Source organism: Macrosteles quadrilineatus, unplaced genomic scaffold (genome assembly GCF_028750875.1).
Source record: "Macrosteles quadrilineatus isolate MER2022 unplaced genomic scaffold, UCM_ALF_1.0 Scaffold_8__2_contigs__length_117827958, whole genome shotgun sequence".
Classification (NCBI taxonomy): Eukaryota; Metazoa; Arthropoda; class Insecta; order Hemiptera; family Cicadellidae; genus Macrosteles; species Macrosteles quadrilineatus.
The window spans coordinates 89,425,039-89,449,191 of NW_026542601.1; the positions used below are offsets into that span (position 1 = coordinate 89,425,039).

General features: G+C 34.6%; 1 protein-coding gene and 1 long non-coding RNA gene across 2 annotated transcripts; both read right to left on the reverse strand.

Annotated features, from left to right (window-relative positions):
• Window positions 1-1,522: 1,522 nt before the first annotated feature.
• Window positions 1,523-3,688, reverse strand: LOC128999375 (uncharacterized). The gene is made up of 2 exons (XR_008491287.1): window positions 3,562-3,688; window positions 1,523-1,674 (listed from the first exon to the last, which is right to left on the reverse strand). It is a non-coding gene; the product is annotated as an uncharacterized LOC128999375 (long non-coding RNA).
• A 1,423-nt stretch (window positions 3,689-5,111) lies between these two features.
• LOC128999584 (Golgi to ER traffic protein 4 homolog) lies at window positions 5,112-23,101 on the reverse strand. Its single transcript, XM_054426169.1, has 8 exons — window positions 22,881-23,101; window positions 20,106-20,184; window positions 17,499-17,593; window positions 16,663-16,805; window positions 14,688-14,826; window positions 12,347-12,490; window positions 10,675-10,823; window positions 5,112-9,340 (listed from the first exon to the last, which is right to left on the reverse strand). Exons 1-8 carry the CDS (start codon window positions 23,003-23,005, stop codon window positions 9,228-9,230), a joined length of 987 nt encoding a protein of 328 aa, XP_054282144.1. The 5' UTR covers window positions 23,006-23,101; the 3' UTR covers window positions 5,112-9,227.
• Window positions 23,102-24,153: the final 1,052 nt, after the last annotated feature.

Genomic DNA, 24,153 nt, shown 5'->3' on the forward strand with positions numbered 1-24,153 from the left:
GGAAGTAGTAAAGACTAGCAGTGCAGAGTGTGGGAATGCTTTGGGGTTTGGGGTAGTTTGATTAATGCATCTAAAATACTATGGGAAGGAAGGGAAACAGGTCCTTGACATAGGAAGTGGTGAAGGAAGTAGTAAATGCTAGAAGTGCGGAGTGTGGTAACGCTTTGAGGTGGTTAGATTAACGTATCTAACATACTATGGAAAGGAAGAGAAACAGGTCCACGACTTAGGAAGCGACGAAGGAAGATGTAAAGGCCAGCAGTGTGGTGTGTGGGAACCGGCTGTGGCAATTATATTAATTTATCTGCAATCTTAAAGTGCTCTGTGAACTGTGAAGGGAGGGAAACAGGTCCATGACGTATAGGATGTGGTGAAGGAAGTAGTAAAGGCTAAAGGTGCTGAGTGTGGGAACCCTTTGAGGCAGTTAGATTAATGTATTGACAATCCTAATATGCTATTGGGAAGTGAGGGAAACAGGTGCACGACGTCTAGGTAGTGGAGAAAAAAGTAGTATAGGCTAAAAGTACTGAGTTTGGGAACATTTGTATTTTGTTTTGTGTTTATAATCATTTATTTTCTTTTATTGTTTTATTGTTTTATTTGTTTTATTGTTTTTAAAACCCTGAAACATGATTGCTCCGCTCAACTGGCTTTCACTGCTATGAAAGCAATCCTAGTTATATTTTTATTTTTGTTATTTATTATTAAATAAGTATTATATATATTATTATTTTTACTTTCTCCCCCTATACATAGTATATTCATAGACTAACCAACACAAATAGACTTCTCATCCCATTGTGAATTTTGAAGCACGTTTTTCGTGTCTAGTTCATGTACGTGACACAAAGGCGCTAGTGTCGATGAAACTTTGTTTCTATTATTTTAGGGTTAATTTCTTGATTTGTGCTTTACTGTTTGGTTATATAACTAGGGGACAAGTTATTGTTTATGATTAGATCGTATTATTTGGTTAAACGAGGTTTTAAATGCCTGTTATAACGGGAAACAAATTGTAAACAAAACACGACCTCTACATAAACCGTACAGAACTAACAACAAAATTGTCTTCAGCTGTTCCATAAGGATGAGAAATCTACTAAGGGAGTATGTTTTATCTATGGTATATTGTAATGGTACATACATACATATATGTATGTATGACAATATACATAGTATATTTCCCATAAAAATCCCATAGAATAATAAAATATCAGATTTTAGGAAAAAAGCCGGCTTAAAAGTATTATGGTCCTTATAATTCTAAACAAAAATATTGCAACCCCCCATTGCTGTAACAAATACGTTTCAAAAGTTATTGCAACTTTTGTGATTTATCTCTATAGAATATCATAGTTACTCCCACCGCTTACCCATGATAAAGGTTGTTTACAAACCTGTGGGAGAAAGTATGTGTCAGTTTGCTTATACCGTCTATTTTTAAAGTAAAAGTATGATTACGACAGAGTACAGAGTGAGCATGAGCTTATAATGAGAGGAATCTAATTAAGTTTAAGACACGTTAATGTTGAATTTTTATTTTATTGAGAAATCAACAAAATTCTACTGTCTTCAGTTAGTATTTGCATTTACGATTTACACAGCTTTGGCCTTTACTACAGTATTTATTGTAACACCAAGGTCCTTTATTCTTTGCTTCCAATGTTGGAAGGCCTGAAACAGAAAATGATTAAGTCAATGAACTATAGCTTTATAGTTATACTAGCAGAGTACCTGTCCTTCGTACAGGGTTGGCGTGTAAGTACAAAATGTTTATATTGCAGTTATACTCTTGTTTTGCATTTGCAATGGGAGAGGACACGGTTTAAGAAAATTTTTTATACTATCATTTACGGTACACTCTATAGTATAGCACATCTACCTATACTATCTGACCTATCTGACCGGGATGCGGTGTAGGTCAAAAAAATAAATAATGCCAGAAACGGTGCGAGCCCTGTGGGCTTAGGTCACATGTTGGCCTGACTTGAAGTAATGTGACAAACAATTCCAGGTCTGTGTCCAACAGAGTAGAGGGGGTTTTTTAGTGAGTAGTCTGTGATAAACTCAGGAGTCTCACACTACAGGCTGGCTACCTGTGTGCGTAAAAGCATTTTCCCTCCTCACCCTAAAAAAAAAAAAAAATAGCACATCTACCATAAATTTCTCAGGACTTTTTTCCACCCTGTATAGATTCAAAATCAATAGTCAGAATTTTTATGTTACATAGGGATTGAATAAAAATAGATGTGGCCATGTAGAACTGATAATAACAAACAGCCCATAACATACTCATAAGAATGTTCTCAATAGATCTTTCTGAAAGTATGGATTGGTACTTGGTTGCCAGTACAAATCTCCTGAATAACTTCTTGATCAGCATTGTACGTGTTATTAAATGTACGGAAAATAAATAAAGATACGAAAACATATATTTACGCTTATACTGTTACTCACAAGACGGTAAATATACAAAAGATGGTAAGTGGTTGGTGGTATTACCAATATGGACCAATAAAATACCAATATTACCAATCATGGAAGAGGCAGAAGATCGAGAGAGATGGAAAGCAGTTGTTGGTGCGGCCAAATCCCGCCTTGGGCATAAATGGCCATGGGAGTGAGTGAGTGAGTGAGTAACAGTATAAGCGTAAACATATGTTTTAAGTGTTATAAGTCGTATCTTTATTAACTTTCCGTAAATCTCCTGAATAAACAGTTCTGCTCTTGAATAACCCAAAAATATGATAGTGCATAAATTATAAAATACCCCCGCCGCAGCAAACCTGCCGTCCAAGCGAATTTCCATTTGGCCGAATTGATTTTCAATTGATCCATTTAAATAACATTAGGTTTAACGAGTACCTAGGTTTGCTGCTACAAGGAAACTAATAAAGTAGTGTGTTTTTAGTAAAATATTGATAGCTTACTATAAAATAAATAAATTTGCCAAGTTTGATCAAAATATATCCATAAACAAGCAAACTACAACATTTTACAATATTCTCCATAAGAATAACATGGGAATTTTAAATTTACCATATTTTTAGTTTTCTCCGTAACCAATAACCGTACAAAAACACTTTGATATACCGAATTGTTTGTTTTTTTAAGCTCTTTAAGAAGGTTTAGAGAAAAATTGGGAAATTTTGTGTTTTGAGGGTAAAAAGTGAGAAAACCCAATTTTTACCCCATAAAACCCCCCATAAAACCCTGTTCCCATGGTCCGATCATGCTGGATCGCGAACTCATTCAAGTTTATCCCGCCTTACACCTTCAAACCAAATTTCATCAAAATCGGATAAAAATTACTCAAGTTATCGTGTTCACGGACACATATATATATATATATAAATCTCTATATATATATATATATCTATATATATATATATACATATATAAAAATTTGAACGAATGGTGTTTTTGGCCTCTGAGGACATTAAAATGAAAAAGTAAATCGGTCCCGGGCCTAAGTCTTACCATGAGACCTACGGTAATAGCTACTTCCCTATAGGGAAATTCGCTAAAAATAAAATGAAAGTATAAAATGAAATACATTACCTGAAATCATGAACAAGGCAGCAATAATGAGGTAGAAGTAACGTAGATGAAGCATTTTTTGAGAATAATTGAAGCACTAATCAATGATATGAATAAGCAATTCAGGCTGTATTTATACCTCCAAGTATCTTTGTTATGACACCTGCTAGTAGGTAAGAAGTGTAAAATTATTGTGATCGCACATACTTATTGTTCTATGAGAACAATTAACCATTTTTGAACACACTCGGTTCAAGCTGCTTATTTACTTTTTGTCTATTGGTTTGGATATTGTTTAACAGTTGTTTAAATAGTTGCTTTTGCGTAGACATGAGTTGGAGTTTTACCTTTACAACATAATATTTTGTTCAGTTTCATTATATCTAGAAAAATATATTATTAGGCTATTGGTTCAAATTCAACATTCTAAACCCTGTTTAGTGAAATAAGTTCATGAAACTGTGAAAATTTAGACTATTAAAACCGATTCACAATTATCACTTTATAACTCTTTTTATCTTCTTCAGCTAAAAGTATGTTTGCAATAGTGGTTTTCAAGACTTCAAACATAAAAAAAATATGAATGGGTAGCTGAGAAGTGAATACGATTTTGTTATATTCCTTTAGGAGAACCTTGGATTGACATTAGATATCCAGTACAGTACGGTCCACGAGAGTCTGCAGTTGAGGGATGAGCCTATTTACCACGTGACTTCGAAGGAGCCAATGAGGACCGCCCGTTGTTGCCAAATCTAATAATAATACCAGCTGATTTGAAAATATTGCTTTGAATATTTTAATTAGTGTTGTCAACAGGCGATATGGCAACGTCGCACTAGCCCTGTCTTGTGATTGGCTGACGCCAACTGCAGACTCTCGTGGTCCCGACTGTGATTAATTAATCTCATGGTCCTATTTAATTGATTTTAAGTTGTAATAAGTCAGTAAACAGGGACAAGGCAGTTGTACTCAGAACTGGCGAGTTATCTTCTCTTAAGGAGTGGTTTTTGAAGGTGGATTTTTGGAAGTTAGACATCGCTCTTGGGTCTCCTCTATATATTGTTGGTTGTAATTGTGTTAAAGCTCTAACACCATCAAATACGATTATAAGTTTAAGTATGACACAATCTATTCTGACTTTTTCGGTTACCGATGTAGGATTCAAGTAATGGTCGATCTGTTATTAAATTAAAAGAAGGAAACTGGTATGCCAGTGAGATAAAACTGGCTTAAACAAAAAGCGAGTGGAAGATCAGCATACATTGAACAGCAATGCCAATGAGGAAAGCACCAACTTATGCTTGAGTTGCATCCCAGGCATACTTTTAGCATGCTATCCAAATCCTAGAGAATTGAATTGAAGATGCAATAAGAAAGACTAAGTAAGACTAGATCGTAAAACTTCCCCAAGTGGTGTATTTAGGTTGCTATTAGATCTATGAATTCAGCATGAGTTTATTTTTGTACTTGATAAAAGATATTAAAGAAAGTACCTGATTGCAGCATAGTTACATCAAGATCAGTATCTAGTGATGCATCAGAGATAGGAAGTAAAATAAATCATAGGCTACTTCGAAATTAATAGTTTTATTATTGATTCTGTGTCATAGAAAGTACATTTTCACATAATTCTGACTACTTCCCAACAAAGTATAATAAATAAATATAAAAACAAAAGAATGTACAATTTTGGTTTTATTTTTACTATGCTTAAGACTTATTTTTGAAAATTTGTATTTTGTTAACAGTTAACAGTTAGATTTTAATTATCAAATGCTTTTTAGTGACAAAGTTTTATAAAGTTTATGTGAAACTTCTCCTACGAGTACTGCGGCTACGAGGAGCGAGCTGAGCTGGTCTAGTGGGGCTTCTGTCCATATGTCCCAGGTTTAGATCCCAGCTGTCACCAGTGAGTTTTCTCTATGTGAAAAGATAATGCCACAACCCTCTAGGACCATCTTTAAGTAAGGTGTAAAACGGTTACAGGCTAGAGTTTAGAATCCTAGGACGTGAAGGTAGAACATAAAAAAAAAACTGCAACCATAAAAGTGACCGTGAAACTTTTTTCTATAATAATTTTGAAAATGTAGAGTGTTAGAATAAATAGATTTCCAAACTAGTTTTTCTTGGAAAACAGATGTGTGATTGTTATTTTAATTTTAAGTTAGATGTTTAGTAAAATGGCAACGAACATTATGAATATCCCGAATTCATTTTTATGTTACACACTTCAATGAGTGTAAGTAGTATTTCATTGAGAATTCACATTTAATGGTTAATCTGAAATTAAAATTATTTGGGTCACTGATAAAATATGCTAAATCTATAAATATTTCAAATTTCATTCATATTAATTACTGTTAATATTAAAAGTTTAATCTTCTAAAGTAGAGTCTTGATAATCTGTCACTAATGGTACAGGGAGTTTAACCATGAACTAAAGAAAAACACTTATAAAAATACCCCCGCCGCAGCAAACCTGCAGACTAAGCGAATTTCCATTTGCCTGATTGGATTTACACTAAAATGTCTCCTTAAAAATAACACATTTATTCCCTATTTAAATGACATTAGTTTAACAAGTACTTAGGTTTGCTGCAACAGGGAGGGTAAAAAGGTGTTTTTTTGTAAAATGTAATAGTTTGGTATGAAATTAATGCATTTTCCAAATTTGATCAAAATACGTTCATAAACAAGCAAACTACAACAGTTTACTTATTCTCCATAAGAATAACATGGTAATTTTAAATTTACAGATTTTTGGAATTTTCTCCGTAACCATTAGGCGCATACTAACGCTTCAATATACTAAATTATTTGTTTTTTAAGCTCTACAAAATGGATTTCAGGGTCAAAAATGGGAAAAACCAATTTTTACCCCATAAAACCCTGTTCCCATAGTCCAATCATGCTGGTTCGTGAACTCGTTTGAATAAACGTAGGTTTACACGTTTGTACCAAATTTCATCAAAATCGGATGACTTTTGCTCGAGTTATCGCGTTAACGGACACATATATAAATATATATTAATTTGAACAGATGGTGTTTTTGGACTCTAGGGACCTCAAAAGGAAAAAGTAAATCGGTCCCGGGTCCAGGTCTTACCATGAGTACTACGGTAATAGCTTATTCCCTATAGAGGAAATTCCCAAAAATCATTTCAATAATAAATATTAATTAAATGGTAACAAACAACAACTATCATAAACAGACACTTGGATTGCACTATGTCATGAGCTAACGGTAAAATAATTACCACTAAAATTCAAACATATCGAAATGCCCAAAATAAGTTTAAATTGGAAAGTTACAAACACTTTGCAAGGAGGGTGCGGTTTGATAACCAAATAACCATTAAAGACAGATTAGCAAGGTTCTACAAATAACATTTTGTTACAATCTACATATTTTACATTTATAGCTTACAGGAAAATACATTAGTGAATTATTCAACCCATTCATCTACTAAAGTACAGATGGTTAACAGTAAACAAAGATGTCATTGTAAGGTGCCTATATAAATGGTTATCTTGATTCCACTTATGGGTTTATTGATGTTTTATTATCAAATGTTCAAAAATAGCTTTCTGTAATTGAATGGGAAATTGCTTTCACTTGTACAACATATAGATGAATGAGTTTAAGTGTCATTTTTTATTAAAGGTGAAGAGCACTTGTATTTAATAACACTAGTAGAATAGTAGTATTTGACTACTTTGAAAATATTCTGCATCCTTAATCCTCTAAAACACCAGCTAACCGGAGCCATCGTGGCACAAAGCTATCATATAATTTATTCAACACTAATCTTTGTCTTGAAATACCCAACATGGTGTCAGTTGTCGTAAAAGACTCTATCGCTTATATCTCTCTTCCGCTCTCTTTGCGCTCTCCGGTCTCTTTCGCTTATATTGTTACAGAACTTTTTAAACAAAATGGTCTAAGGTCACTAAACTGCCTTCTATAAATAACACTAATGCTATGTTTGGTTTATGATGTAACTGGAGCAGCAGTTTAAGTCATATCTCAGTTTACACCACCGATTAGTTATCCTAATATGGATAGTATAACTTATAGCACCCAATGTATGTTAAACCCCTTCACATACTTCGTTTAGGTTCTTCAGTTAAAGTACTCTTCACCCCTAAGATTATCTACTTAACTACATTCGTCTACTGCTAAACAATATACAGCCTACCTCTGGGCAAGTATTGCTAACCGATCTTAGAATAATCATACACCAAATAACAAGTCAACAAAAAGATTAAATATATTTGAATTTCAAACCAAAATCCATGGCACACTGAACTGTGTTAAAAACAAATAAACCAAAAACACAACAGAATCAAACAAAAAGACTTCAATGTCTGATGATGTGGTATTTACATTTTATCAATATTTGTTGTAAAACACAGTGAATCTATGGTGGGTAAGCCTCTGTATCGTAAATTGTAATATAAAATGGTTTATGTTACCCTTTTGCATCAAATTATCCGTGTTGTAGTTAGCATCAACTAATGCCGTTTCATCAATTATCAATTTAATCAATTATTTTAAGATGGGGACGCCTCTATGTATTTTAACCCAAATATGAGTGAAGGAGTAGTGTGATCTTGTAGTCTTGTTAGTGACTAAGGCCGACATGTTCCACAGACACAGCTGTTAATTAATTTTTAATAGCCCATACAGCCAATGGCAACTAAGGGACCAACAGTTTATAGTGGAATCCAATCCGAACCCCATTTTTCCTTTGATTAATGAATTGTCTAGAAGTCTAGAAGTTAAAAATATGTCCATGGTAACAATATGTCTGAAACTTAAAATACATCTAAATTTAATCATTTAGGAAAACAAACTAAGGTTGTATAAGGGAGCCTGATGACAATCGGTACAATGTAGTTATGTACAGTTTTTATTTACACTATGTTTATGTAGCGGCACTTTTATTTTAGGGTTAGTTTTAAACCTATCTTGAGCTCAGATATTAAGAATATTAAGATATTTTTAAAACACATAACCAATCAACTGGATACCTGTCTTCAACATATTGATTAATCAAGATATTAAGACAAAAAGCAATACAATTTATTTTTATGGATCCAGAGTCGTGTGACTGACATATTGTGACTAAAACGTGCCTCGTCACATAATCCTTGACATCTAAAGAAGTTTTTAGTAAGACTTGCTAAATTAAGTGTTGGTGGTTTTTAGATCCCTGCAGTTGTCAGCTGCAAAAGAATCCATTTCTTAATTTGTTTTAAGAATAAAAGAGTGGATCCTCATCCAGTTAAAAAAAGTAAAATGGGAAATTTAAAAACATGATACTAAACATTTATCTGGATGTTACTTCATATTTGTTATAAATAAACAGGTGTTTCTTTTGTCAAATTCATTAGAAATATGAGGAAAAATTAACAATCTTTTTTTCCTAGTATATGCCTGCAACATTTTGCTTATACAAGTTATACACCTCACACTGTTGTGAATTTGTGAAAAAAAAAACAAAACACAAGATATGTAGCATTTTTCATCACTAACTGTAGAAAACCACTATGTGAAACCCTGTATAAAACCATTTGCTCAAATAAAAGCACACATAACAAACCTAGACTGGATCACGTGATTTATTAACCTAAGATTTAGAAATATCTACAAGAGCTCAAGCGGGAGGGTGAGGTGGAGAGATCTAATCTACAGCCTCTGTCTCCATCTGTCTAGAGGTAGAAGGTCGTGGGGTGTCGTCCTCATCTGAGTCTATTTGGTCTCCTAATCCATTTACAAGTGACTGGATGATGTTTCCTGTAATCAAGGACATTTTATTGTTGGCTGTTTATTTTTTTTAGTTTTCCATATCAGTGGCATTTATTTAATAAGAAAATTTAACGGTTATAAGGGATTTGACGCCACTCTCAAGTTTTTGTGGATGTGCCGGAAATCAATCCTGATGTTAATACTTTATTACTGATTTGATCAGTATGGAGGAAAAAGTACTTCACAATATAAACCTAGACAAATTCAAATACACATGGTTAAAAAATGGAGTATAATACCATCTTTGGTACTGATTTTTTTTAAATCCCATAAATTAGATTAACGATTGAATGGCATATCTTTGGTGAACATCCAGGATACAAAATTGATAACATATTTATTGTATGTATTTATATTGAAGAAAATCCTCTGTATCCAGGGCCCTATTTCCCTAACTGTTACACAGAGGCTTCCGTAGGCTTTGGCCAAGGAGTGGAAGAAGCTAACTTTTGACAATTTTTTGCTTGAAAAATTTATTTTACCAATAAAATTAGTTAGGGGATTAAATTTTCTGGCATAACTTTAAATTCTTGCAAACGCCAAAAAGCATATGCAAATATTGTGTGATCAAAAAACCACAATTTCGCCACGATCATGGAAAATGCAGATGAAGTCTCCTCGATCACAAAAGATGATCACGATTTCTTTTTTTCTTTGCAATAGCAGGAGACATTCTAGATTTTGCCTTGGCCCCAGAAGATGATAATCATGTGATGTCGCAGTGATCGTAGAAGATGTTCATTATTTTGTTGTGAAAGTGGGTAACGTGAGTTCTCCTTAACTACAATGTACGCTTACAATTTTGTTGAAACGAGGAAAATATTAACCATTTTGCCATTTGGCTTTCAATAATTAGCAATTAGAATCTTTTTAAAATCAATACTTTCCAAAGCATTAGATTCTGTTTTGGATCTGAGACTCGATAAACAATTTTTTTGCACAACTCAAATTAAAAACTTTTGGGTCGCAGACCCCGTAATATCACTACGGAATCAAACAAAAGGGATGAGTTGGACGTCTTGAAGCAATACCAAGTGTATTTCTAAGCCCCCTAAGCTCCAGCCACCAAAGAATCAGAATAGAGTAAGCCGCCTGGGGCCACATAGATGCAAACTACAGCCCTGTTTGTCTATATCATTGAATGATTCATAAAGTAAAAAAAATTTCAAACATCATCTGATGTATGGACAGATTTCACAGACAAGTAACAAAATGATTGATTTACAAATGATGTTAAAATTCCAGATCCACTGTTTGAAGAAAAATATGAGTAAAGGATGAAATAAACAAAAAGTCCGCTACTTTTATTTATTTCAATTTACCTAGTAATCCTCCGGTGTTCTGCCTCTTGGGAGGTGGTGCACCAAAGAATATCTGCGCTATCTTGTCTAGGTACTCGGGATAAGACGGGTCTCTCTTGATACTAGGTTGGTACTGCTCACACAGGATGGTGAAAGCGGCCAGCTTACCACTGTAACAGACATTCAAACTGCATGACAAGAGTAAAATAACTAATCACTTGACTTGTATGGTATAACTGAAAACAAAATGAGTCTAATACCGCGCAAAACTGGGTTTTTGAGTGTTTGTTATTTAATATCCCATGGATGTATTCACGTTTCAAGTAATTAAAAACCTTCTCATGCATATAGAGAACACATAATAGTTTCATCATGATCTGTTTTGTTGTTTTTTTCAGGAGGCCGCGTAAAATGCTTTCTGGGCCGTGACAGACAGACAAAATTTGAGATAATACTTGTTTCAGCTTCTTTAATGTATAAAACTAAAAATAACAAAAAAATATATAATTCTGAGCAAAGTACAGACAAAACTCTAATTTTATTTATGTACAGTGGAGATTTGCAACTTAAAATTTAGTATTATATTTATATTACATTACATATTGTCAATAGTTAAAAAAAGTGGAGATAAGTGTAGTTTAAGAATTACCGTACTCGTATGGTAATCCTCCACTTGAATTTGTCTCGCGCGGGAACAATCAAACTCGTCCGGTAAACATATTTTTTTCCGGACTAGTAACATAATCTACTACTACTTGATAGATGGACCTACAGACTAATTGGTTTTATATTACCTAGTCCAAATTATTACAAGTTCCAAATTGTAACACCCAACGTACTACATGTTTTGGCAAGCTGTCATTTTTTAAACACTATACAGTCTAGGAATAAACATAATATGCCCTTGGATATCTTCGTTAATGGTTTGAACATACATTTCACACGCAACATATAAATAAATACTTTAAGTTTGATAGGCCTATCACGGGGACGCAACATTGCCGTTACACGAGCGGTATCAAACTGACAGGTAAAATAAAACCATTTAGTCAATATTGCAGTTCCCGAGCTACTACAATGAATATTAATTCTGGAGCCTACACCTTGTAGTGGGCCCTGAACATCCATAGCATTTGATTATCAAAATATTGATGATTGACAGGATTTGAACCCTCAGAAGCACACAACACTAACTCTTTACTACATCAGCTGAGGCCCAACAGTTTGACAGAATTAAATTATGGTAATCATGGCGTTCAATGAGTAATGTTTGATGATCAGAATGTGGCAAGAATTGGAGAAAATCTTCTAAATTATCAGAATTGCTACCTATTATTTACATTTACTTTTACTCGCTTTAGGAAAAAGCAGCTATGGTGTGAATGAGGGATCTGTCCGTCTTATTAAGAGCCAAGAGGTTTATTTGCCATATCAATGGACCTGTCATGTGGCCTGAACACTCCAAAGTTCTTGCTAGAGAGAAAATTAAAATGCATTTTCCTTACCCAAAAACACACACAAAAACAGATATCTAAATTGTTTGGTTTTTGTTTATGGATTGTGAAAAATTTATGAATAAATGAAATCAAAATAACATATTGTTGAATTTGAAAAGAGTGACTGTTTACTATTTAGAATTTAACAGTTTTCCAGCCACGACTAGAGAAAAATATATTATCGATTAATCAATTACCTCTCGACTGTTTTCAACAGAAAAAATATAAAGTTGAGTAGCGGCAGGATGTATGGTGGCCCTTTGTCTACTATGGCAGGGTGCTGTGTTGTATAGCTCTGGAACGCAACGTTTGCTGTGTGTTTGTTGTGAAGACACAAGTATCTGTAGAAAGCAAAAAACACATTGTATTTTACAAAAAACATTATTTTGTTAATTAGTTGGCCTAAATAGTAACTAATAAATTTAAATGTTTTAATAATAGTACAGGCTACAAAACTTTTTATAATGCATCCCAGGGCACTACAGTTAACCAGTGAGTGGGACACAAGACTATGAACAGGATACAAAAATGTTTGCCTTTCCTAAACACATTCTACTATGTTGATCTGCATATTACTACAACTGGCCCTTAACCAGGGTTCCCAATATTTTGCCGTCAACAAAATTCACGGTGTTTTCAATGTTCTCACCGTCTGCTTTTATAAATTTCACGGTCTCCAAACAATGTTAGTTAAAAGGACAAGACTTTATGTAATGCCTTTTCTAACCAGTACACAAGTAAGGTTTCGTAGCCGATTAATATGACACCATTAATAAATTTAACATTGCTTGGATCTATAAATGCAGGAAAGCACAAGACCGTAAAATCCTTAAGGCCCATTCCATGAATAGAACGTAATAATCGGCCAGTCGGCGAAGAGCGAAGAAAGATGGAATAGGAAGCATTTAAAAATAAATATTACACCAACCATAAATGACTACTCTTTGCAATGAAAAGTTACGTAATTACTATTGACACACGGCAAAATAAATCAGATACATCTTTTAACCTAAATTGAAATGTCGGTATACTTTATTTGGACAGCAAATATTTACTATTGGTTATTTATGGTTACTGTAGGTACACTTGTTAATTTTAAAATCGTTGATGAATAGTATAGTCAATGATAGTGTACTCAATGATAGTAGGCCTATAACAAAATGTTATATAACATATTATTTCATTTCAAACAATCTTTATTCTTTTGGTACATATTTACAGTACATTGAACAGTGTCGAAAAGTGATTCTTTATTATAACTTAAAACTGTTTTCTAACTTATTTCTACCATTTTTTTACCATAAAAAGAAGGTTATTTATACTATTACAATAGAGATTCTCAACAAAATAAATAACAATCATAAATAAAATAAGAAAGCAGTAAAATAATCTAAACATCCAAAAGCCCTTCAAGTCCCAGAAGGTTTTGAATAAAACTCTGGGTCAAGAAATGCTTGTATATTATATAATGCTTTAGTTGTTATAAAATCTTTAAGTTTCCTTTTTAGTATTCTTGGATTCGGCTCTTGTCTTAAGGTTAATGGTAATTTGGAAAAAAATAATGCACCAGCAAATTAATTAAATACTAAAAATCAATTCAATCCGCAGTCGAGCGTAAAAAAAAAATCGCAATCGCAGCAAAATCACTAAAAAATCCCACGGCATTTGGAGTTTGGACATCATCGTGGTCTCACACAGTCATTGAAACGTCATTGTCTTCACCGGCGGTCACGGAAATGTCATTGTTGTCTCCCGCAGTCACTGAAACCTCATCGTCGTAACCCGTGGTCACAAAAACGTCATCATGTCACCCACGGTCACGAAAACCTCATCGTCGTCTCCCGCGATCATGAAAACGTCATCGTCTTTACCCGCGGTCACGGAAACGTCATCGTTGTCTCCAGCGGTCACGGATACGTCATTGTCGTCATGCTCGATCGTGGCAAATTGAAAATTCCTGGTCAAATACGAAATCCACGAATAATTCCCAGTTTCTTCCCAGTTCAAAAAAATCACGCAGAAATCCTGGTTTTCCAGGTCAGTGGACTGTAATTCAATTCAAGGCACGATGACTTAACTGTCACTGTCTCTCTCTATCCTTGTGTCTCTCTATCACTCACACACAGAACAATCCCGATATCACTGCATTCAGTTTCACACGACTCGCTCCTTGTGACGTCTCCAGGTGACATATTTGGGATTTTAAGGTTTCAAAAACAAATTCACGGCTAAATCAAGGTTTTTAACAGTTGACCGAATTCACGGTCATAATTACTCGAACCAATAAATGTGGGTTTATACAGGTTTTTTTACCAAATTTCATCAAAATCTATATAAATAAATTTAATTGGCTAAAAAACCAATTTAAAACAAAATAAAAAATACTTGTATTAAAACAAATCTAGGTAGTCAACTAAGTTTGGCCATGTTAAAGCCATAAAAGATCCTTTCTAAACAAGAATAATTAGATCTAAAAATATATTTAGGCCTAACAGGTTTTTTTGCAATTCAAGATGGGCAATCAATGTAAACACTTACTGCAGGACAACTTGAGCTATAAACAGGTCTACTTCTGTGGCAAAACCTCTCGTCCTGTGTAGTTCAACCAACATCGTAGCGAAGCCAGCTCCGTCTCGGGAGTGAAGGAAATGGTATCTCGCCAACACAAAGTTCTTCTCTAGAAGTTATAAGGTTATACATAATTATTTAAAAAATCTCAATTATAGATAATGTTATCCCTGGTTTTAGTATAGTATACAGTGCATTGCAGAGTTAACTGGCTTAAGAAATAAACCACTTAGTTGGTATTGAATACTGGCTTGGAAATATAGCGCAATCAACTATACAGGGTGAATTTTAAATGAGTTCCCCCCCTACTTTTTTCTACATTTCTTAAGATATCAACTTCGGACCACGTCAGATCATTGTAGTGTAGTAAGTACTTCATTTTGACTGGATAAACATTTTTGGCCGCCATCTTGGATCCGCCATATTGGATACAAAATTTGTTTTTCAAATGTAAAGGTAGGGTTGTGACCCATTGTTTCAAACTAGAATTTTACGCTGATTACAATGCCGCAATTAGTTTAAAAAAATTTTGATCCGTTCTAAAGTTATGAGGACTTTTTATAACTTTATTTTTAGCCCATTTTAACATTGTGCATTTACAAACTAAGACCATAATCTCAAAATAGTGCTAGATAAAGATAAGTATACACCACCATTTATTGTCGACCTATTATCACTTGGTTATGACGGTTGTATTTTTTTGGCCGCCATCTTGGATCTGCCATTTTGAAATGTGATAAATTAATTTAAATATGAAGGTGGTGTTGTGACCCATCATTTCAGACTACTTTTTTATGCTGAATTCAATGCCGCAATCCGTTTTTGTTTCTCAGGCTTTCTTGATGAAATATTAAAATTATCTTACTTAAATTTCCAATATTTCAAAAAACAAATATGAAAATGCAAAACGGATTGCAGCATTAAATTCAGCATAAAAAAGTAGTCTGAAATGATGGGTGACAACACCACCTTCATATTTAAATTAATTTATCACATTTCAAAATGGCAGATCCAAGATGGCGGCCAAAAAAATACAACCGTCATAACCAAGTAATAATAGGTCGACAATAAATGGTGGTGTATACTTATCTTTATCTAGCACTATTTTGAGATTATGGTCTTAGTTTGTAAATGCACAATGTTAAAATGGGCTAAAAATAAAGTTATAGCCTAAAAAGTCCTCATAACTTTAGAACGGATCAAGATTTTTTTAAACTAATTGCGGCATTGTAATCAGCGTAAAATTCTAGTTTGAAACAATGAGTCACAACCCTACCTTTACATTTGAAAAAAAAAAAATTTGTATCCAATATGGCGGATCCAAGATGGCGGCCAAAAATGTTTATCCAGTCAAAATGAAGTACTTACTACACTACAATGATCTGACGTGGTCCGAAGTTGATATCTTAAGAAATGTAGAAAAAAGTAGGGGGGGAACTCATTTAAAATTCACCCTGTATTTATAACAAAAATCAGCTTTAAGTGGTTTATAATGCTTTTTTTTGGAATTCAACTTTTTTTCCCGCTGTTGTAGGATAGAGACCTTTAATTTGAGCCCTCTCCTGTCGTTTTACGACACCACAGTCGTCCACAATTTTTACGCAAAGAATTGCCTTACGTAATATTATATAGATTGGTTTTGCAATATTATAAAATGAACTGCGATTGTTTTCAGGAAGAACTGTGATGATGGACAGACTCCTTTGCCACTTTAAAAAATCTGTTAAAAACACAAATAGGCATATCAGAAGAAGTTAATAGCCTAACAGTCCAAAATACTATCTATACACCACAGATATTGCCAGGCATAAACTTTTATGAAAGTGAAATCACAATTAACTACTGTTGCATCAGCCATTTCAGCGACAACAAATATAATTTTCTATTTAAAGAAAAATATAAATTCTGATTCAATCCACGTGATAAACAGATTCGTTTACCGTACCTCTCCAGAAGATCTGTGCAAAAGCTTGGTGTAGGGACGGATGGCCATTGGCACAGTGGGTGTTGTGAAGGGCCGACCACCGCAATGCGCTGCCCAGAAACACTTCCCTCTCTGCTACCTCCGGCCTGATCATGCTGAACAACCTACACAAGGGCAACTATTTCAAGAAAAGATCACAACTAAAACCAAGTGTAAGTTTTAAGTTATAAATAAATACCATGCAACACTAATAATAAAACTGTAAAATAACACCTTAGGCCTACCGAAGGAGAAGAAGAAAAATTCCTGTAGGCTGTAGTGATGTTTGATGTACGGTACCATATGTATATAAGAAAATAGTATAATTATTTACAGTTTGTTTTTCAAACCTCTTCACACTCCTCTATGATGGAGAGTTTCCTGCCAAAGGAACATGACAGATCCTAGCCCTGCCTTAGAAGACGCCAAATAAAAGTCTAGTAAGTAGGTCAAAGGTTTAAAGAAATATTTTTGTAACATCATCAATTTATCATATTTTTGGGTTTTTGGCATCTATAGAATTAAATAAAACTAGCGAACCTGGCGCACGTAATCATGCGCAATCTAGACATAGGAGAAGGAGGATTTGATCTTTTTTATTTGGCGTTTTCTGGTTTTTTATTTTAGTTTTGTTGTTATAAGTACATATATATTGCAGCATATATTTGCTTTCATATTTCATAAGAAAAAGCAGTACCCGGTAAGCATACAATTCAATCAAAGATTGTATTAGATTCCTACATAGGCCTCTTCCATACAATCTTCATAGGCATCTTCCATAGGTTACTGTACAGATAAAAAGTTTGAAGAACACTTACTGAGCGATCTTGGAGAAGAATTCATCTGACGGCTCTGTCTCTGACTTCACCAATACGTCAATGAACAGATTGGCTAAGTCTGCACCACTGGTTTGCTAATAAAAACAACATTATTATGTTAATGCATAAAATGTTACCTATTTATAATTTTCAGATAGTGGGACCTAAATATTAAAAAAGTTGGCATTTCATAGACAATTGCTGTCTACCAACCCTGGAACTGCCACTTCTGTAGTGACATCAGCCACAAAATGTCCTATCCAATAATTAACATTTGTTTAGGCTCATAATTAATAGATAGACTTGTATTAGGGGGCAATTACCAGATTCAGCAGCATAGAAGTGTGGCGATTGAGTTTTTGTCATCACAGATTGGTATCACAATCCTCAACAAGCTTCCTGCCAGCATCAAACATGCCAAAACCAAAAACCAATTCAAAATCTCGGCTTAAACGCCTTTTGTTGTCCAATGTGCTGTACTCTAATAACGATTTTATGAACAACCGCTGGGATATCTAATTTCTAGGAAATGCTGAAAAAAAAAAAAAAAAGAAAAAAAAAACAGGCACTGGTGTAAAGAAAAAAAACTGTGTAGATTTTTTCGAAATACTTTCAACCTGACAAAATGTAAATAGCAACTTGTATTGTTTTTTCCTACTAATATTATTCTATCTGACGTAATACAGAAGCCATTGCAAGCTTGAAAAATAACAAGGAAGATCAAATCACGGCAGGGTTACTCAAGAATGGATGGGATTTGTTGTTGATAAAAATTCACAAATTGATGTGTCAGTTATAGAAGGAAGAGAAAATGCCTAATGTCTAAAGAACATTGGAATCATACATTCCATATTTAAGAAGGGAGACAAGGCAGTTTGTCAAAATTACAGAGGAATAACATTGCTGAGTTATAGGTACAGGTACTAGACATTCCATTAATATCAATTATATAAATTATTTAAGATGGGGACGCCACTAAGTGCGTATTTTAACCCAAATATGAGTGAGGGATGAGTGGCGCAAACTTGGAGTCTTGTTAGTGACTAAGGTTGACATGTTCTTAGACACAGCTGTTAATTAATAGCCCATACAACCAATGGCAACTAAGGGACCTACAGTTGATAGTGGAATTCGAACCACATTTTTTTAAATTGGTCTAATTATCAGGGTAGTACTGCGCGGATAGTCGTAGTACTCACTAGTGCGGATGATAATCCACACCAGTTAGAATCGCATCCACAGTGTATGCCTATAAATATCCACAATTTGTGACCTCCTAGTAGCTGGATTACAGGACGACGCCACAGTCCCAGTCTTTCTCAATAGGTAGGCCTACAGTAATTTAGTTGAAAACACTAAACCAATTTGCAAAGGATATCATAGGAGAATATCAATGCGGCTTTAGAATTGGCAGAAGTACAATCGACCAAATCTTCATAATGAGGCAAACGCTAATGACTTAAGAGATTTCGATGAAAAAGAAAATTCAGACGAATCTTTAGTCCAATAAAAGAAGGGGTGCAATATTTTTGTATTTATTTATTTATTTATTTTTCCTAGGACGCTAGTCACGAACCTGGGATTGTTTTTCACATTACTTCAGGCTAGACCTAGGGGTTGCGGCATTATCACTTAGATAAAATCCATTGGTGACTTGGCGGGGATCGAACCCGGGACCTCAGGGACTGAAGTCCCGTGCTCTAATCACTACACCAGCTTAAGAATATAGAATAAGAGATAATAAGGAGCTGGATGATCTAATCCATGGAGGACATAGTTAGGGTGATAAAATCCACGAGGTTAAGATGGCTCGGTCATGTAGTGAGAATGGGGAATAAAAAAGCATGGCTATGCACCGAAAAAGAAAGAGAGGTTGTCCAAGGAGAAGATGGTTGCAAGATGTTGAAGAGGATTTAAGAATTTTGAGAATTGGGAATTGGAGACAGAGTAGAGAGCAAGAAACAGAGAATATTGGAGACAAATTGCGATGGAGGCCAAGGCTCATCAGGGGCTGTAGCGCCAGAGGGTAAGGTAAGGTAACAAGAAACCATTTGTAAATAAAAACATGCCCCTCAGAGGAACCGGAGGGAACTAACATTAAAATTGTCTCATCCAAAGGATGACAAATCTACTATAGGAGTAGTTTAATCCATGAATTTTAAATTTCTTTTATTAACTATTCAAACAGCGGCAAAATACAGCGTCATTTTGGAATATAGGCCTAGACCAAAAGGTTCCAGGGCTAAATTAACATACAGTAGCGTCTCATTAACCTGGTCTAATATGGACACATAGAGGGTGAGTTAGAGAAAAGGCAGAATTACCGAGAATTAGGTAGGGAACTCATATACAGTGATGTTATCCCAACTGCTGAGTTATCAAGGGCCTAGGTCTAGTTTTAGGACTCAACTATAAGCAATTAAACTTTATAGCCTACAAAATGTTGATCAAACTGTAGTCAGTGAGGTTTGAAACATAAACAAATCTAAAAGTATTGACATTCAATGTTATGGAGTTTACGAAGTTTTTTTTATTTTTATTTTTATTTGTAGTATAAAGACAACCAAATCCAACATAATTGATAGAAAAAATAACAACTTTACTCACTTGGTCATGACGCAATAGAAGTTTTGCACCTTCAAATAGAAGTTCTTTGAGTTCTGTGTATTTCTTGGTAGTAAGATACCTAAGAAATATAACATTTATGTTTTAGTAAGAGTGACAAATTTTAGCTACATTTTAGTATTGCAATTTACAAGGCTACTTAAGTTAAATAGGGCTATCTCCATGCTAATAGGGGAGGGGGGTTGCATGTTAACTTCAAGCATAAATTAATTAGCTTTGCTACATAGCCAAACCTTTATATCCAACTTCATTGTATTTATGCTATTTTTTACTGTAGGTACCCGCTTATCAATCTATGACCAAATAACTACTGTCCACAATCAATTTTAATATCAAAATAACTACGCCGACAGTGTCTTAACTTTTAAAAAGGGTTAAAAAACCTAACATAGACTGACCCAATTAGCCTATGTGATTAAACAGTGAATTAGCAGTAGTAAATAGTATCTGAAGCTGGTTGTCAGAGTGTCTTGATGTAGTTATCATATTATCGTTTGAATTAAATTCATAATTCATCTATCATTCGATAATAATAAATTAGGCCTAAGTAGTTATTCAATACATTGTACATAATCAGGAAATAAAAATAAGATGTATCAAGCATTAAACTTTGTTATCAAGTCAAATGTTTACAAGATTAGCCTAATTAATGTGCCTGTGGAATAACATATTAGGCCCAAATAGCATAAAAGAGGACTATAATAAATTCATAATTAATTTATTATAGATAATTTTTTCCGATATAGCCTATCGATATTTTTGTTTTCCTTTACGATCCACATTCCTTTTGTTTTAGTTTTTATGGATCATAATAATGAAAAAATGACGTTTTAGTCCCAAATCCTATCCTAATAGCATTACCAAATGGTTAAGACAGTTCCATTTAGGGCCTAAGCAATTTTAAATAATGTTTATTTTCATTTTTGGGCAAAAAATGTCATTCGTTTATGTTTAAGATCCATACCGGTTCTTTTGAAATACTATTCATGGTTTTAATATCTTCAAACGCATTTAGATTAGGCTATAGGCTAAAAATTGACAACTGAGGCTTGAGTTCATGAGAATATCATCCCTCACATGCCTGTTAATGATCTTCTCCATAGCCTTTACCATAAAATGAGGTTAGACATATTGGTCTGTAGGATTTAGGCTGAGTTGGTTCTTTTCCTTTCTTTCGTAGGAACACCACTCTGGCTCTTCTCCAACAAGTTGGGATGTGTCCCAGTGCATAACTGCCCCTGTACAATGCAACAAGGAGGTCCACTAGGACCTCCTGCCTTCTTGCAAGAGAGCAGGGAATATGCCATCTCTCCCAGGAGATTTGAAAGGGCCGAATGAGTTTACTGCCCATTTCACAACCTCTGGTTTGAATATCTTTCCCGACACCCTTCTGGCTAGCTCCACCTCCCTAGGAGACTTCCCTGGGCGTGGCCAATTGGCTCCTTCCCCTAAGGGACAGCTCTCCGGGAAGTGTACTCTTAGCATCTCCTTTAGAGTGTCGCCCATGTTGGTCGTGAGATGGCCATCTTCCACCATTACTGCGCCCAAAGGGTTGGATTGTTCACTTTGTAGTGCTTTCTGGAGTCTGGCCGTTTCTGGTTTGTAATATTAGGCTACATCAAGTTTGGTCAGTTAAGTTATGTTTAGGTAAATTTAGAGCAGTTTTCAGTATATATTTTTTAACTGTCCATTGATAAATGTACAATATTTTTATTTATTGTAGTTGTCATATCAGCTGATACAGTATGTTTCAACTTGTTAATATCGATATATCGGAAAAAGAAAAAAAAATTATAAAAAATCATTGATAATAGGCTAAGTTAATGAATGTTCCCTTTATCAGGAAAGTACCCGATGAATATTGTTGAGGGTTGAATGTATTGTCTCCAAACTCCCTTTAGCATCCAAAGAGGAAGAACCTTTTCAACTTCATTGCGGGAAACTAAGATTCGGTGAAGGAACCTGGGAGGCTGCCCACTGATCTTAGAAAGAATTTCTTTCAGATAGTTTGAAAACAGGCCTAACATATATAGATTTATTTCACCCAAAAACATGTAAGTTTAGGCTAGGCTTAGGTACTTAAAACAGACTGTGTGCGCGAAACAATTCGACGGCCGGTTTTATAGCCAACAGATGTTACGAGATGGATCAGTGATGCCAACCCATCAATCAATTTACCACGAAAAAAAAGTTGAGGTAAGTTAGGTCTAAGTTATTGCAACAATAGGTTAACTTGTAGGCCTAGGGTGGGCCTAACTTATTTATTAATAGACAGTAACTGTTGACGGCCAAGATAAAACTTTAAAATAGGGTACAGTTCCTTAACTGGACTACACCATTGTCAATTGAAACTATCGATTCGATTAGTAAACCTTCATTTGGTTTTTTCATTATCATCAGCAAGTTTGGTTAGTTTTAGGTTAGGTTATGACAGTTTCATTTTATAATTGATAAATTTAAATTATTATTCGATATTTTCAGTCAATATTAACTGAGTGTAACTTAGCCCAGTAAAGAAACTGTACCCATGCAGGTTACAACAAGGTAAGATTAATGCCACACCCTGACAATATTAAATAGGCCTGGCTTGTCTACCTGTTGCTATAAATAACTATCCCAATAATGACCCCAGTAAACTTAAATCTAAATCGACTAGCCTACAAATGCTTTAATAATGTACTCATGCCTATGTACTGAGCCAAAACACAATAATTCTAGCCTAAATTTCTTAAATTCGAGAAATTGCCATAGGCCTACCTGAAATAAAGTGTTCTATACATTTGATGGGCCTCATAGTAATTACCATTTTTAACTGAATTCTCTAACTTTGCCAAAACTCGCTGTGCACCAAGAGCTTTACGTGATTGAGTACTGTCAGACATAATATAAATTATTATTATTAGAACACTTCAATTGAGATTTGACACGAGATGCACTTCGTCGTATAGTAAATTCCTTGCTCCTCCCGCAGTCCTCACTCCTCAGTCCTCACTGCTCACTCACTCCACTCTGTCTGTCCTGTCTCCTCCTCCTGTCGCTGTCGCTCTCGCTCAGTCCCCCTCCTAGTCCTCCTGACTAGAAAGTGCCTGCTGGCTGCATGATACCAAAAAGAAATACCCCCGCCGCAGCAAACCTGCAGACTAAGCGAATTTCCATTTGACTGATTGGATTTACACTGAAATGTCTACTTAAAAATATAACATTTATTCTCTATTTAAATAGAATTAGTTTGACTAGTACTTAGGTTTGCTGCATCAGGGAGGGTAAAACTGTTTTTTTTTTTGTAAAACGTTAATAGTTAGTAAGAAATTAAGACATTTTCCAAATTTGATCAAAATATGTTCATAAACAAGCAAACTACAACAATTTACTTATTCTCCATAAGAATAACATGGGAATTTAAATTTACAATTTTTTGGAATTTTCTCCGTAACCATTAGGCGCATAATAACGCTTCAATGTACTAAATTATTTGTTTTTTTAAGCTCTACAAAATGGTTTGGAAAGAAATTGCTAAATTTTATGTTTTTTGGGTCAAAAATGGGAAAAACCTATTTTTACCCCATAAAACCCCCCGTAAACCCCCGTTCCCATGGACCGATCATGCTGGATCGCGAACTCGTTCGAATTAACGTAGGTTTACACGTTTGTACCAAATTTCATCAAAATCGGATAATTTTTGCTCGAGTTATCGTGCTAACGGACACATATATATATATATATATATATAAATATATAAATATATACATATATATGAATTTGAACGGATGGTGTTTTTGGCCTCTAGGGACCTCAAAATGAAAAAAAAAATCGGTCCCGTGTCTAGGTCTTACTATGAGTACTACGGTAATAGCTTATTCCCTATATGGGAAATTCGCTAAAAGGAAAAAGTCTTGTCGTCCCGGTCCCCTCCCCCTGTCAAATGTCAATGTCATACGATTACGAAAGCACTGAGTTATAGCTCAGTGTACGAAAGCGACTTTCTAACCTAAAACCTAAACCAACCTCAAAAAACTGTACCCCAGCTTTG